This window comes from Vulpes lagopus, chromosome 18 (assembly GCF_018345385.1).
Source record: "Vulpes lagopus strain Blue_001 chromosome 18, ASM1834538v1, whole genome shotgun sequence".
NCBI classification, from domain to species: Eukaryota; Metazoa; Chordata; class Mammalia; order Carnivora; family Canidae; genus Vulpes; species Vulpes lagopus.
In genome coordinates this window covers 29905492-29922443 of record NC_054841.1, presented here as the reverse complement: position 1 = coordinate 29922443, position 16952 = coordinate 29905492, and the positions used below count along the sequence as shown (strand labels likewise).

The following is a 16952-nucleotide window of genomic DNA, read 5'->3' as shown; positions in this document are numbered from 1 at the left end:
CTTTGTTACATAACTTAATAGTATAATACCCTAAAAATAATATTAATATGAAAGAAATTCAGCAAAGATAGGTTGTAGGTAGAGAGATGTTCATTTTATTACTCTTTGTAACTCTTCCATAGGCCTGAAATGTTTCAGATTAAAAGGAAGTAAAGTTACCCCAGAGACTGAGCCAGTGCCAAACATAATTGCTTTAAAGCAACTGTCATGGTTGGTCAATATTTCTCAACAGTGGCCCAAATGATGTTCTGATTAAAAGACAGTACTGGTATCTACTAAAAGAGAAGCAAAGAACACAACATTTAAATACACATTACAGAAGGGCATAAAATAAATTTTAATTCTGCAAATTTGCCTTAAGATCATCTTGCTAAACCTTCTGATCAAAATCCTTGTATAGCTTTGCAAGATGTCTCTAGTACTCCAAAAAATAATGTTAAAAGGGGAAAATTAAGTGACAATTATAGTCAATCTGGCCTTTCCGCTCAATTTTGAAAAAACCATCCACACAGGAAATATGCTATCTACAGAGAAATGCTTACAAAGAGCTTGAACCACTATTATTTTATGATTTAGAAACAAAACACCAAAAAAAATTTCTAAGACAGAATTTTTAAGGCACAAATGCATAAATGCCAAACATGAGGATGAAAAGTCTATTTCTTTAGCACAGTCTGATTCAATCTCTACTGTAATATAAATTCAATCCAAACTTAAGTGCCATTTTTTGGTCTATAAATCATGCTTTTCCTTGCAAAATTAATTTAAAATACATTAAACAACATGTACAACATGTTAAGCAGTGAGGTCAAATTTTTCTTTAATATTATGAATACCATTACAAATTATATTTGAAATTACTTTTTAGTCTATTTAAAACCAACTATGAGAACTCCAACTATCTTAACAAAAATAGGATACTTTTTTAAAAAAATATTATTTTTTTAATTCCTAAAAGAGTCCACAAGATTACACACTTCTGTGAGGGGATGTGTGAATCAAAAAATACAGGAAATACTGGTCAAGAAAGGTGGCTTATGTGTCTCTTAGCAGCACCTGATATAGTTCCAGCCCCTAATGCTTATAGACTTATGAGTAAACAAATTAGAAAATTCTTAATTAGAATGCAAAAAAGACCAAGAAGAATTAATTTGAAAATTCATTCGACTCATAACTATATACTATTAATGTCAAATTCTAAAAAGATAAATAGGCATTTCAGCCATGACTAAATTAACTTCTGTAAGTGCAAGAGAATTCTAGATGAGTAAACATGTAAATACACAGCTAGAATTGAAATTTGCTCAAAATTTTAACTTGAAAAAAACAGAAAACTTAAGAGAATTAAAAATTGTGAGAATAAGGGGCACCTGGGTGGCTGAGAAGGTTGAGTGTCGGACTCTTGGTTTCAGCTCAGGTCATGATCTCAAGGTTGTGAGATCAAGCCCCAAGTTGGGCTCCATGATCAGCTGGGAGTCTGCGGGAGATTCTTTCCCTCTCCCTCTGCCCCTCCCCCTCAGCTCCTGTGTGCATGCTCCTTCCCTCTCAAATCAATAAATAAATCTTAAAAAGAAAAAAAAAAAGAAGAGAGGGCAGCCCCAGTGGCCCAGTGGTTTAGCACCGCCTTCAGCCTGGCATGTGATCCTGGAGACCAGGGATCCCATGTCGGGCTTCCTGCACAGAGCCTGCTTCTCCCTCTGCCTGTGTGTGTGTGTGTGTGTGTGTGTGTGTGTGTGTGTGTGTCTGTCATGAATAAATAAATAAAATTTTAAAAAAGGAAGAAAGACTAAAATCAAACTAGAGTCTCAAATGATAAAAGAGAAGCATTCAAGGAAGAGGATATCCATAAAATGGTAAGAAAGGAAAAAACAAGACAAACAGGAGAAAGCCACCCTCAAAAGGGAAAATGAGACATCTAGCTGATTATAAAGGGCTAGTCTGAAAGTAAAGGGAGAAGAGGGAAATGGAAGGAAGAAGAGTCTCGAACTGAAGAACAAGATTAGTATACGATACATGGATGGGGCTCACTTTTGCCACAATGCCCTGGAGAAATCACAAAGCGATAAAGAGTATAAGTGAGAAACAAATTTCATCATAGGCCTGCAGCCCATAAATTTCCCAACACAAATACTCTGAAAAGTACAACAGTGGTTTCATTTTAGTCTTAAAAACCAGATTGAGAGGATCCCTGGCTGGCTCAGCAGTTTAGAGCCTGCCTTTGGCCCAGGGCGTGATCTTGGAGTCCCGGGATCGAGTCCCATGTCGGGCTCCCTGCATGGGGCCTGCTTCTCCCTCTGCCTGTGTCTCTGCCTCTCTCTCTCTCTCTCTGTCTCTCATGAATAAAATCTTTAAAAAATAATAATAAATTTTTTTTTAAACCAGATTGTGTTATAGAGAAAAACCAGTATAATTTGTTCAACCACAGTACAAGATACCCAGTTCTGTATTTAACACTCAAGATAAATATAACCTACAAATTTATTAAATCAGTTCTCCATATTTAGAAAAAACGTTTTGGTCATACATACTCTGTTTTTCTCCAGTATATTTATCCAACCTCTATTTACTGTAGTAAATAAAAAGCATTTGCCTACCTTGGGAAACGTTCACAGAGGTAAAGTTTAAATGTCAGATATCTGCTTTCAAATGTATGCTTTGTGCAAAATTATATTACATCATGCCCAATTTTTCTTTTTACTTAAGCATATTTTCACCTTTTTCAAATAAGTAAACTCTATCTTTTAGGAATCAGCAAAAATGTCAGATGTTTATTATGTAAATATTTCACATAGTTAAGTTTTTAGCCAATATAACATAATTTCATCCCATATAAGCATGTATTTAGTTGATTCTTCCCAGAATTCTATTTCCCCCATCGCAAAATCAGGGGACAAATTACTTTTATTCAGTGACTTGACTCTGCTAGACCAAAATTCAGTATGGCACAGTCCTCACTGCAGTCATCTCCACGAGCCAGCATAATGCATTCCACATAGTGGGACCCTCACAATCCCTAGTAATGACTGAGCAAACGCCTGGTAAACTGGGAAACTGGCGTTTTATTACTTGATACAGTATTTTCCAGAATATTCCTAATTTTTATCACCAACACTTATTGAGTATTCACCAAATGGCAGGTTCTAGGAAAATGCAGCAATATCACTGTTCTTACCTGCCCAACATAAGCCCCACTTTTCTGGTACAGTATGTGTTTTCCTTTCTCTTTTTCTGCTCCCCCTTCCTCAGTCCATGCCACTTATTCCATCCAATGGAACCTCATACCCCAGCTCCACAGCAGGTACTCAAGTCAGGTCTGATGAATCAGGACATTCCCATGACCCAAACACAGAGACCATTGCAGTAAAGGACAAGGGACCAGTGAGATTCTCAGCACTCTTTATTTTGCAACAAGCTTCTAAGAAAGGGTCATTCTTTTCCAGTAGAGGATGTTAAGCCAGTTTGATTTAACTTCTGGAGATATCACCTGAAGACAGCCTGCCTGAAAATGAAGCCATCAGAGAACAGATCAAAGCTAAGAGATGGAGGGAGACAGACCAAATGGTGCCCTGGATCCAGCCACACACAAAGCCAACAATATTCCCTTGACTCTTCTGTCACATTAACCAATAAATATGGTTTTTTTTTCTCTTAAACTTGTCTGAGTTGAGTGTCACTAAAAGAACCTTGACAGAAACTGTATCCAATACGGTTTACAAATACAAATTAATGAACCCTCATATGGGAAATTGGCTAAATAGAGCTGAGGTACAAGAGAGTGAGAACAGCCTCTTTCCCGGGAGAAGTTGGCAATCTGAGTTATGCAGTATCAAACAAGCTAAAACTACTGCCTGTGGTAACTTAGGGTTCAGATCATGTGCCCATCAACATTGGAAAACTAAGAGACTTGGCAGAAAAATGTCAGGAATTTAGACCATGTTATCAATTCTAGAGAAAAAGGCTCAAACTTCCTGGTGCAAAATACGAAGACTTTCATGATCCAGCACTATGTTCCTCTGCATAGGAATTGTTCTGTATTGTAAAGAATAGGAAATCCAACTGTAATTGGCTTAAGAAAAACATGGACTGCAGGACTTCATAAAACTAAAAAGTATAGCTTCAGGCAATGTTTGACCCAGAGCTTCAGAAAAGTCATCAGGACTTCAGCTCCATTTCTCTGATATCCTCCCTCTTCTAGAAGTTGCTCTGACTACAGGTGGGCTCCTATCACAACAACAATGCTAGTTTTAACAATTCTAGGTTTCAGATCCTCAGCACACAAAGCAAAAGACGACAAAGCATCTCTTTCATAAACATCCAGAAGAGAGAGGTCTCCAGCAAAAGTCCTGAGAGTCACTTTGACTGAGTCAGCTTAGATCACATGCCTACCTCAAAACAATCATTACAACAAGAGGCTGGAATCCCCTGATGGCTTAGCCCAGGTCAAGGATGCATCCTGAGGCTGGAAGGTGATGGGAAAGGAAGAGGGAAGGCCATTACCACCTTCCAGTCTCACACCTTTCCAAGACATTCCTCACAAGTTATGTTCCAACAATATCCACTTATGTTCAGTTCTCTAAGTGCTATGGGTTGACTGTGTACCACCAAAAGCTACACTGAAATCCTAACCCTTGGTACCTGGAAAGATGACCTTATCTGGAAACAGTTTTTGCAGATGATCAAATTAAGATGAAGTCATATTCATACGTCCAACATGACTGATGTCCTCACAACAGAAGAGACACAAAGAGAGAATACTATGTGAGTTTAAAGTGATGGGGGCAGAGACTAGAGTGATGCATGTACAAGCCAAGAATGCTAAGGACTGCTGTCCATCCCAGCAGCTAAAAGAAAGGCATGGAACAGATTCTCCCTTAGAGCTTTCAGAGAGAACATGGTTCTGCTGACACTTTATTTCAGGCTTGTGACCTCCAGAACTATAAAAGATTAAACTTCTGCTGGTTTAAGCCACCCAGTTTGTAGTACTTTGTTACAACAAACCTAGGAAACTAATACACTTAAGTAAGCATGAAAGTCCATGATTCTTTCCCTTTGTACACGCTCTTCTCTCCTTCTGGAATGCCCATCTCACCCAGATTGTCTATTTACACTAAACCTCGGATCTGCCCAAATGTTCTTGTCTTTGTGATGCCTCAACAATGGCCCTCAAAAGAGTTAGTCTCTCCCCACATCTTAGTCCAGCACCACATATTACTTGTATTTTTATTATTAATTCTAATTGCCTGTGCACCATAGCTGTCTTCCCTTCAGAATTATGAGCTCTCCGATGGGAAAGCAAGGCCTGATTCTTACCCACCTTCATATTCTCAAGGCAGTGCATGGTACCTAACATATAACAATCATTCAAAAGCTATCTATGAATTGAATAGGCTGATGACTCATCTCAAAAGAAGAGAATGGGTATGATTTCAGAGAATTGGCTATTATAGGAAACTGAAGATAGGCCTTGAGGTAGAATCTTGATAAGTAGAAAGGAAAGAACATGGGAGCAAGGAGGAAGAAAGGTGTTAAATTTAGGAAATATGTATAAAAACTACAAAGTAAAAGAATTTGGGTAAGGAGAAAGGAATGTGTATGAGGCAGTGGAAGCCTTCTGTTGAGGATCATTTTACAGGTAATAAGAGGAGTAGGGGGGATTCCTGGGTGGCGCAGCGGTTTGGCGCCTGCCTTTGGCCCAGGGCGCGATCCTGGAGACCCGGGATCGAATCCCACATCGGGCTCCCGGTGCATGGAGCCTGCTTCTCCCTCTGCCTGTGTCTCTGCCTCTCTCTCTATCTCTCTGTGACTATCATAAATAAATAAAAAAAAATTAAAAAAAAAAATAAGAGGAGTAGGGGAAAAAAGTTTCTGAGCAGGACAGTGACATATGTTTCAGAGGATTTCTATGACAAAGTGTAGAATGGACTCTGGAGGTGCAAGAGCCCAGTCAGGGCACAACAGAGGCAGGTCAGCAAGGAGGTAAAGGGCCAGGTGTGCCCTAGGATGGCAGGAGCAAAAGTGGAAAGGAACAAAATTTTAAGATTTTAGAGAAAAAAGAATACCCAGAAAGAGCAAAGGATTACTCCTATGTTTTGACCTTTAGTTATCTCAGGTAAGATTTACTACTGAAATAAGGGAGGATAAAGGGAGAGACTATTTTTTTCAAGAAGCATTTGTCTCAGATGGCTTACTATGAGGTGACAGTAAAACATCCCCAAAAAGATGCCCAGCAAACAGAAGACAATGAAGTTCATGAGATTTATGAGGACAAAAGACAGATATGGCAGTTATACAGGTAAAGGTGACTTTTCTTCATCTTTTCATTCAACAAACATTTATTGCACACCATGTCCTAGGCACTGTTTTAGGCTCTGGGAAGAGAACAGCAAGAAAAACTGATGAAAATCCTTGCCCTCATGGAGTTTATATCCTACTGAGGAAAACAGACAAGCCTATTTGATTTATGAACATAAATATAGGGCTTTAGGCTAATACTAATTCTATAGTTACTATAACCAAAAAATAAAAACTTAATTTTTTTACTTTTAAAATTTTATTTTCCAGAATTTTCATTTCACTATAGGGATTTATGTCCTTGCACTATAGGGATTTATGTCCTTGATTGGTAGCCAAACATATTCAAGTGAGTTAAAGTTTTGTTTTGTTTTAAAGATTTTATTTATTTATTCAAGAGACACACAAAGAGAGAGGCACAGACCAGGCAGAGGCAGAGGGAGAAGCAGGCTCCATACAGGGAGCCCAATGCGGGACTCGATCCCGAGTCTCCAGGATCACACCCTGGGCTGAAGGCAGACACTTAACCACTGAGCCACCAGGCATCCCTGTTTTGTTTTTTTGAATGCTAGCTTTAGAGTTGTAATAAATCTAGTTTCCTCTTGTTTCTCAATGGCATTAGACAGCTCTTCCAAAGAATATTTGTAAAGGGTGACTAGACTCAGAAAAAATCAGATGCCAAATGGTACAATGGAAAGCAAGGGTGTGGGAATTAACAAGGCCTGAATTCAAATCCCAGTCCAGCTTTTCACAAGTTGTATGAGCTGGTGCAAGTTACTCAGTATCTCTAAGCTTCAGTTCACCCATCTGTGAAATGGGAATAACTTCACTCTAAGGATTAAAAAGAGTAATTGCTAAAAGGCACTTGACATAACACCTAGGAAAAAAATGGAGAAATGTTGGTGGCAGGTAGTGCTGGGACTACCATGACCACCATTATTCCATATGCCGGGAACAAAACAAATGCTCAATAAATGACTACTTCTTTCCTTATTCTTCTGGAGAAGGTAAGTTCTTAACATCCTGGGTAATTATAAGGCTCCCATTCACTAGGCTCTTATAGTCTATCCTCCCCAAACTTCTGACAGCAGGAACGTAGAAGAATTAAATGCATATTAACTTCATAGATGGGCTTAATATCTTTACTTCTAATTTGATGGAATGTATTTATTATCATCCAAAGAAAAATTTCCATGGTGATGTCACAAGTAGAAAAAAATGATCACTAAATTATGAACAATAACATAAAAATGAATGAAACTGGCATTGCTTTAGAAGTCATCCACCAAAGATTCCATAGTTAATTTTACTAAACTGACACCAATAATATTCTCCTCTGTGATAATCATTTCTGTAGTATCTTTTGTTTGAAAAAAAAAAACAACTTATTTTCCAACTGTCTAACCATACAATACCACAAACTTTACACAACACTCTGAGAGTTGTCCAGAAGTTAAATGGCATGATGTACATAAAAATGTTTGACCAGATCCCTGGCATATAGTATGCATTCAGTGATAACTTTAGTAAAATCTAATCCTCTTATTATCCTACATTCCTTTCAATTAACAGAAAAGACTCATAACAACAATTATAACGCAGGATTTATGCAACGAAAAAGATTTAAAAACACATTGACTTGATGCCATTCTATACCGGAAAGGTATTCATTTGAATGTCTCTCCATTTAATAACAAACAGGTCTGTGAGTTAAATCAAGATGTGTACCACTATAATCAAAACCAACATTTCTGTCTTCCCCTAAAATAATCCTTCCACTAACAATTTAATGAGAGTTTTTTAAAACTCATTGAGTTTTTTTAAACTCATTAAGTTCCTCTTACTTTCATTTTTAAAAATGCAAATTCTAGCCGCCCACAAAATATACTGGAATTATCAGGACCAAAGTCATAACTGTTTGCCCAGGAAAGAGCACTGACAACCAGGGTGAACCTGCTCAAATGGAGCATCCACGATAATCAGGGGAGACTCCTCACTCAAGCTGATACCATCTGAGACAACCAGTGTCAAGACTGCTTATTCCCTATAACAAATGGCTCTTCTCAATCCTCTGGACTAGAGAGAGAGACCTGCTCTTTCTCCCTGGCTACGTCCCTCTCTACACTGATAACTCCAACACTAACACTTGTCCTGCCAAGTGGATACCCTGAGAGCACCTAATCTCAGTGGGTATAAAACCAGCTTCTCCTATGTCCCTGTGTCTGTTAATGGTATCACTATTCTCTCAGTCATCGAAGATAGGATCTAGCTTTCTTTCCCTCACCATCCCCCTTCCTTCCCAAGAATAAACCAGTTTCCAAGCAAGACCCGTCTTTTACCTCTGCAATTACCACCTAGCACCCACCCTGCCTCCACTCCCAGAGCCTATCTTAGGTTCTCCTTACTTTTGTCCTGATCGGGGCCAATAGCTCCCACCCAACTGCCCACCACGTCTCAGGCTTACAATGAGTCCTCCTACTCCGAACAGTACTGACAAACTGATCTTGCTATGCATGTCCCTCGGCGCCCTATGGGCCTCCATTGCCTTCCATGGCATTCCAGATACTCAGAACTTAAAGGGCTCTCATCTGACACAACCATCCAGTCATTTGATTTTAGAAGCTCCTCAAATTCAAAATGCTCTGGCCTTACCTAAAGGCCATTCCTGCTCTGGCTCCAATCTAAAAGCCTATAATGTCATGAAAATTCAAGTTAACTGTGCCATTCCATGCTCAAGAGTTAAAGGTCAAAATTCTCAACCCAACCCACAGGGCTTCACATGGCCTGGCCCCTGTCTATCTCTCCAGTCTTGCCATGCTCCCATTTGCGCTCTGCTTCAGCTATCTGGCCTTCTATTCAGCTTACCATGATGCCCCTCATCCCCAAGCCTCTGTACATGTTGGCTCCTTAGTACTCCACCCCTCATGTAGGTAATGCTATCCTACCCCTCAGATCTCAACTCAAAATTCACTTGTTCAGCCACTAAGCCTTAACATTTCAAACTCAAGCCCTCTGTTTGCCCCCGTCCTTTCCTCCATAGCCTCAAGCAAAATAATAACAAATTATTAGATTTCTTATTCCCAAACTAGAACATACACTCCCAAGAGTAGGACTGTGTGGTCTTTTCTTTGCCATTGTATCTTACAACTTACCCCAGAGCAGCCCTCAACAAATATGCATAGATTAATGTAATTCGTAAATCAGAACACCCTAGGTTACAAAGCGAGACACACTACACACTGGGCATGAAATCACTTGATTTCTCCATAACAATAAAGAGCTCATCTCCTCAATGTTCTCTAAGTTTCCGTGAAGATGTGACATTACAGGAGTATACAACTCTACCATTCTAAATTTTCCCCTTACAACTCTCTTCTGTTCTACGTACCCTAGTACCAGCAATACTTTACTTTGTGGTCTCCACAATTTTGTTTGCACCCTTGCTCCCATCTGGAATTTTTTTCCCAGCTACGTATTTCCAAGTCCTACTTTGCTTCAAATGCTCAAATCCAATGTCACTTTCTCCTCGAAGTCTTCCTTGCACTCCCCCTGCTAGTCACAATCTCCCTCCTTGAATTCCCACAGGTACTACTACATCGCCTCATTCAGGTCAGATCAAGTGTCACTTCAAATGAGGGGTTTCTCCTAAAGTTACTCACTCTTTATAATCCTTTATAATCCTCTTTATAATCAGGACATTCTGTTTTATTTTCTTGACAGCACTATTAACTAAAATTATCACAGTCATTTCTTTATTTCTTTATTTACTTATTAACTGCCTGTCTTCCCCACTAGAATGTAAGATCCATGAGAGCAGGGCCTGTGTGCCTTGGTCCCTATATCCCCACTCCTCCACATCTGACATCAAAAATGTTTAGTAAAATCTGCCAAAGGCATGAATGATTCTGTAGTCCTTATGACTAGGGTCACTTGTGTACCTATCTTTCTCTTGCTGTATTCCAAACTCTGTGTGGACTAGGCCAAAGTCTGGCTAATCTATTTGTTTATGTGTATTACCTGGAAATCCTCCCACAACTGAAGCAAATAATAGATAACTATTAATTAATGAATTAATGATCTCTCCAGGAGGTAATGTCCTGAACCAGGCCAACTCAGAACTCCATATTCTCCAGAAACCAGGGCAAACAGGAACCTCCTTCTATGCCCTCTCCACCCTGTTCCAATCAGCCAGCTCTAGTGAGCTTCAAAAGGCTAGTTTCTTCACTTTCTTCTAACCAACAACCACTGATTCTTCTACCTCTAATATCTCACAATCCTAACCTTTCCCTTCTATCTTCAGCCAACAAATCACTGCCAAGGCCCTGTTTCTTCTGAGTACCCTGCATTTTCAATGAGTGAGAGAACTCGTCAGGCCCTAGGGAACAAGGGAATGTTAAAAGAAAGTGTTTAAGTAAGACTAGCTCTCTCATCTTTTCTCATATACCTCATTTATCCGAAAGAGGCCCAGTTTCAGGGACTGGCTGTGATACTCTATGGGACTCTGAGCTTTCTTCTCATGTACCCACCGCACCCAAAATCCCTCTGGGGTGCCTCCACCCTTGCCTCAAACCTTTTCATCTTCCAGTAGACGACCCTGGGCCAGAGACGATGATCTCCTCAGAAGCAAAAGGTCCTCAAACACTGTGGGACGGCCCTCCCGTCCCCACTTTCCGTCCGGCTTCTGCCTCCGGCCTGGAGCCATCTCGTGCTCCCTGTAGCCTCAGCCTCCCGCCGGGCCCGACCCTCCAACACCACCCCCCACTCACCTGAAGCGGCCCCCGCAGTGCTGGCATTGCTCGCCCACCCAGCCAGCGGGGCAGACGCACTGGCCGGTACCAGGGTTGCAGCGGCCGCCGTTGACACAGGGTCGGTCACATTCCTTGGCCTCGGCTGCGGCTGAGCCCGACACCGCCGCCGCTGCCGCCGCGGCCTCGGCCGCCCAGGGCAGCAGCAGCAGCGGCGGGAGCAGCAGCAGCAGCAGCCGCCGCCGCGGGAGGCGCAGCCCGGCCCCCAGCCCCGGCCTCTCAGCCCCGGCCGCGTCCCAGTCCCGGCGCTGCCCGCCGTTCCTGCCCGCAGGCGCTGTCGTCGCCGCCGTCCTCCTCCTCAGCCTAGCCTGAGTCGCCGCCGCCGCCGCCACCATCTTCCCGGGGCTGAGACGGCGCCCCGCGCGCACATACACACACACCGCACGGCCGGCTCCGCTTTGCCTGGCCGTGCGGGGCGGGGTTGGGCGGACGGTGGCTCGGGCGGTCAATCCTGAGGGCGGGGCCGGAGCTGCGCGGCGGGCGGAGCGACGCGTGCGTGCACAGGCGGGGCGGGGCGCGGCGCGGCGCGCTGGCCGTGCCCCCGCACGCGCGGCCCTGGAGGCGGGTCTCGGACGCTGGGTCTGCGGGTTATTGAGACCTTCCGAGGCTCCTTAGCCCTCCAGTATTTGCCCTTCGGGCGGCACGGCAGCGGCAGGTTAGCATCCCTGAGGCGACCTCTTCCCGTTGCCTGCCTAGGAGCCGTCCGCTCTGCTAGCCTTGCCGGCCGTGTTGGGCATGCCCTCCCCGAGACCCCGGCGCGCGGCGTCGCTCTGCTCCGAACCCACCTGCGGGGCAGAAAGGGCCTAGGAGCTTTCGTCGTGGCGTGTGGGTGTGTACCGTGGTGTGCGGTACTGGAGGAGGAGCGCTGCGTCCCAGCCTTCGCTATCTCCTCTGTAAAGTAGGGATACGAAATAACACGTGTGTTAAGAACTCAGCGCATAGGTTGTGCGCAATAAATGCCTGATAGACTGAGTGAAGACACACACAGCCCAGCACTGCCTTGTTTGAGGCTGATCCAGGGGCCTTTAATTCTGTGGAGGTAATGTGGGATTATTTTACTCCGCACTATTCTCAAACATCTCTGAAGAGAGGCCAGCATAAAATTAGGAATTGGAGCACCCTCAGCCCACACACATCCGCTCCTAGAGCTCTTCTTGTCAGGTAGTTTGTCATTTTGGTGGCCCCACAGAAACTTGCCTCCTGACAGTAATCGATCCTGGAATCTGGACTGGACCTGTGACTCGATTTAACCAATGGAAGAATGTGGCAGAAGTGACTACCAATTACAGAGATGAGCTTTGAGAATACCTGGTGACCTTGATTTTGAGCTCTTGATGATCCTGAGCTGCTCCCCTTCTTCCACCTTGCTGTAGAAAGATGACACACACAGAGCACATGGAGGAAAAGGACCCAGTTACTACCAAGAACTGAGGTTCCAGACACATGAACCTGATGAACCCATCCCAGCTAAAGGACAGTCATTGAGGGAAGAAGCCATCTAGGTTGTTCTAGCCATCTGAGCTCTTCCTCGTTACCTAAAACAGAGGTAAGTCTTTCCTACTGTGCCTTTTCCAAAATCCTGAGAAGTGATAACCTGGCTGCTGGTTTAAGCCTCTGTTTTAGAGAGGTTTGTTACTCAGCAATAGATAACCAGAACACTGTCAGACAAGCCTTGTGTTGTGAAGAATATTCCTGTGGCAGCTACCTCAGAGTTTGACCACCCTGCAGTCCCTGGGAAGCAAAGACATCCCCTCATATACCTGTGGAGACTTGCAGCTTTACCTTAGAGCACAGAATTCTAAGATTCTAAGGTATACCCCCACATTCATGCCCAGGTCCTGATCTACCTTACTGTCCATCCACTTCAAGCCTGGTGAAGCTTAGCAACAACACGCCAGCCTCACACCCAGCTCTCTACCCATACATCCCTCCTATTCCTATATGAAATGTATTGTTCAGCCTAGGCCCTACCACTGGCATTCTGGTTTGCAGGTGGTTGTGGCTAGAGTGTCCTACAGGGACTGTGTAGGATGAAGTAGGAAATGTAAGATATGGCCCTACCCTCTGGCAAGGACCCAGTCAGATGGAGGTGGCTTACATGAGGCCACCGCCTGGCTTCAGGAGGCACTGCTCCCTCTACTCCTCTACACCAGAAGTGGAACCAGCCTTTTCCTTCATTCCCCATGGCAAAACTGAACCCAGACTGTGAAGTTTCAAATAATTTTACCGACGCTCAGGGATAACAGAAAACGGTTTGCATCTACAGAGGAGCAATATGGCTGCCCTAGAATCTTGCTGCAGCAAATGTTTTTTTTTTCCCTTATCTGGTTCTCTCTTTCCTTAGCCATGTTTTGCTCAAATTATCTTGCTTTAAAAAACAAAATCGGGACACCTGGGTGGCTCAACAGTTAAGCGTCTGCCTTTGGCTGAGGGCATGATCCTGGCGTCCTGGGATCGAGTTCCACATCAGGCTCCCTGAGGGAAGCCTACTTCTTCCTCTGCCTGTGTCTCTGCCTCTCTCTCTGTGTGTCTCATAAATAAATAAAAAATCTTTAAAAAAAAATCTTATCTTGACCTATGAAGGGAAGTATTGCTATCTTTCTCCATTACTGTTGTTGTCAGAGTCCCCTGCACTTTATACTTCTGCATAGTGGATTAAAGATGGCTGATTCAAGTCCCTGTTTAGGCACCAAATGCACCTTTTGGGGCACCTGGGTGGCTCAGCCAGTTAAGTGTCTGACTCCTGATTTTGGCTCAGGTCATGATCTCAGGGTTGTGAGATGGAACCCTGTGTTAGGCTCTGTGCTGGGCATGGAGCCTGCTTAAGATTCTCTCCCTCTCCCTGACCCCAATAAATAAATATATAATGGCTACAGATTGTTTTACACTCCTTCCATGGAGAGATAGGGACTCATTCCGCCTACTCCTTGAATCTGGGCTGGTCTTAGTGTTTGCTGAACCAGTACAATGTGGTGGAAGTGATATACTGGAACTTCTGAGTCTAGATCTAGGAATTTTTACCACTTCTTTCTGAATGCCTTTGCACACTTGCTCTAAGGAAATCTAGCTGCTGTAAAAGAAGCCCAGCTACTCTGAGATTACTGTACTGCGGGGAGGCCAGCCCCAGCGGCTCCAGACCCCAGTGGTCCAGGTCTTCCCAGTTAAGCCCACATAACTAATTAAGTAGAGGGGTGTCATCTCTGCTGAACTCACCCCAAACTGCAGATAGATGAGCAAAATAAAGAAGTGTACTTCTTTAAGCCACTAAGTTTGGGGATGATTTATTTTGGGACCACAATAGATTACCAACATACTCTGTATCTTGCTTCCTCCAAAGATAAGTCTTTTGAGGAAGACTTGGTTAAGAATTGATTAAAAATGGCTGTATAAGGGCACCTGGCTCGCTTAGTCTGTATTCAACTCTTAATCTCAAGATTATAAATTCAAGCCCATGCTGGGTGTAGAGATTACTTAAAAATAAAATCTTTAAAAAAGAAAGAATGGCTGTACAATTATATATACATATGCATCTATATATAACACACAGGCAAGTTCTGATATTATCATCTGGTCGTTCTGACGAAAAGCATCATTGCAGTTCCAGAAGTATGTCTGTTGGACCCCTCACGCCTTATCACCAACACTCTGTGACTGTTCTACCTGAAATCCCACACCATCTTTTTCTCCACTAGTCCTTTCAAGTGACCACTACCATGGCCTGGGAATTGTAATGTCAATGGTAAAGAATTCTAATGGCAGAGAATTTTTGGAACAGCTCTAACTGAATGGCCAAGGAGATTTGTATCCACTAAGATGGTTTGAAGTTACCTCATCTTTTTTAAAAAAAATAAACTCAAGAAAGGCATTCTCTCTGCTTGTGTGACCCTTTGCTCTCTCTGATTTCATGTCATCATTTTCTGTATCTTTGCATTGTCTCCAGGTCAGGGACATGGATGGTTTTACAATTTTTTGGCTTTTACTCATGCATTGTCTTAGGTCGGTTTCCTTAGCAGCAGAGCCTGAAACAGGATTTGGGAATGCATGATTTTTTATGAGAGTGCTCTCTGGAGGCAATGAAGGAAGTAGGACAGAACAGGGAAAGGAGTTAAGCAAGAATATAGTCTTATCTGGAGTCAAGCCTCAGCCTGATCCTATGGAGAGCCTTAGGACATGAATTATTTTTTTTTAATTTATTTATTGTAGTCACAGAGAGAGAGAGAGGCAGAGACACAGGCAGAGGGAGAGAAGCAGGCTCCATGCACTGGGAGCCTGACGTGGGATTCGATCCCGGTTCTCCAGGATCGCGCCCTGGGCCAAAGGCAGGCGCCGAACCGCTGCGCCACCCAGGGATCCCAGGACATGAATTATATTATAGAATTGATTCCACCTTGAGGCAAAAGAACAGTGTTTTGTATACATATCTTATTCAGCAGCCAGCCAGCACTCACACCTGTAAGAGGGATCTAATAAAGGAAATTTGGGAGAGGTATCAGTCCACTATATACAACAGATATTTATTGAGCACTAGATTGCAAGGATGAATGTTGCCCTGGTAAAATATATCTGATCAGCTGTCTAACCTTCCCTAAGTATCAAAGGACCTTACTCTGTGCTATTTGAAACATTAACATTTTTTCATAAGTCAAAGATCTTATACTTTTGGTGCTCACTTCGGCAGCATCTACAAAGATCTTAATACTTTTAGTCTACATGGAACAAAGCAATTCCCTGATTATAAATGTCAGGATCTTACCTAACATATAAGTTACTATATTGCCTGTGAAAAAGGTTGATCCTGAGGGTTTGAAACAAACAAAACTGGGAGGGTTTTAGGTAGGAAGGAAGCTCCATTGGGTAGCAATTTCCATGGAGAGATAAGTGAACTTACAAATATAAAATCCCAATAGTCCTTGGCAGGCTCTACAGGAAAATGTTTAGGGATCCTTGACCTAGGAGCACAGGATTAGCCCCCTTAGCTGTTGGCAGAGCTCCTGGTGGCCTCCATAGGCAAGCCCCACAAATATAGGAAGTAGCCTTTATATTAACTCAATGGACAAGATCCAGTGTTGGGAGGAAATCACTAATTTAAAGGCAGAGAACTTGGAATTTCTATTAGATGTGTTGGATGCCCTCTCCCTCAAATTTCTACAATAGAGAACCAAGATTTTTCTCCTGTACATGGATAAGAAATTAGGAAAACAGGAATAGGGACACCTAGGTGGCTCAGCAGTTGAGCGTCTGTCTGCCTTTGGCTCGGGGGGGTGATCCTGGAGTTCCAGGATCAAGTTCTGCATTGGGCTCCCGATGGGTAGCCCGTTTCTCCCTCTGCCTGTGTCTCTGCCTCTCTCTCTGTGCCTCTCATGAATAAATAAATAAAATCTTAAAAAAAAAAAAAAAGGAAAACAGTAATAGTGTTAAAAGACAACTGACCTTCCTAAGTTTCTTGTGACTGCCAAAACAAATTACCATAAACTCAGTGGCAAAAAAAAAAAAAAAGCTAATTTATTCTCTCATGTTTCTGGAGACCAGAAGTCCAAAATCAGAGTGTCAGCAGGGCTGTATTCCCTCTGGAAACTCTAGAGGAAAATCCTTCCTCACCTGTTCCAGCTTCTGATGGAAGTTGGCATTCCTTGCCTTCTTGGCTTGTGGCCACATCACTCCAGTCTCTGTCTCTGTCATCATATTGCCCTGTCCTCTGTGTTGTCTTTTCCCGTGTGTGTCTCTTATGAGAACACTTGTCATTGGATTTAGGGCCCATCTGGATAATTTAGGATGATTTTGTCATCTCAAGAGCATTAATTAATTACATCTACAAAGACCCTTTTCCTAAATATAATGTTCACGGGTTATGTGGAT

At 42.8% G+C, this 16952-nt stretch overlaps 1 protein-coding gene across 3 annotated transcripts in view; it reads right to left on the bottom strand.

Moving 5' to 3' along the window:
- Positions 1–11521, bottom strand: part of ATRN (attractin) — a 163165-nt gene extending 151644 nt beyond the window's left edge. For 2 of the 3 annotated variants that reach the window (XM_041732303.1, XM_041732302.1), the window contains exon 1: positions 11058–11521. In XM_041732303.1, coding sequence (XP_041588237.1) covers positions 11058–11431 — 374 coding nt within the window. In that variant the 5' untranslated portion in view covers positions 11432–11521. The remainder of the gene's footprint in view (positions 1–11057) is intronic. The other variant, XM_041732301.1, reaches the window with a different exon arrangement.
- Between the last annotated feature and the right edge of the window lie 5431 nt (positions 11522–16952).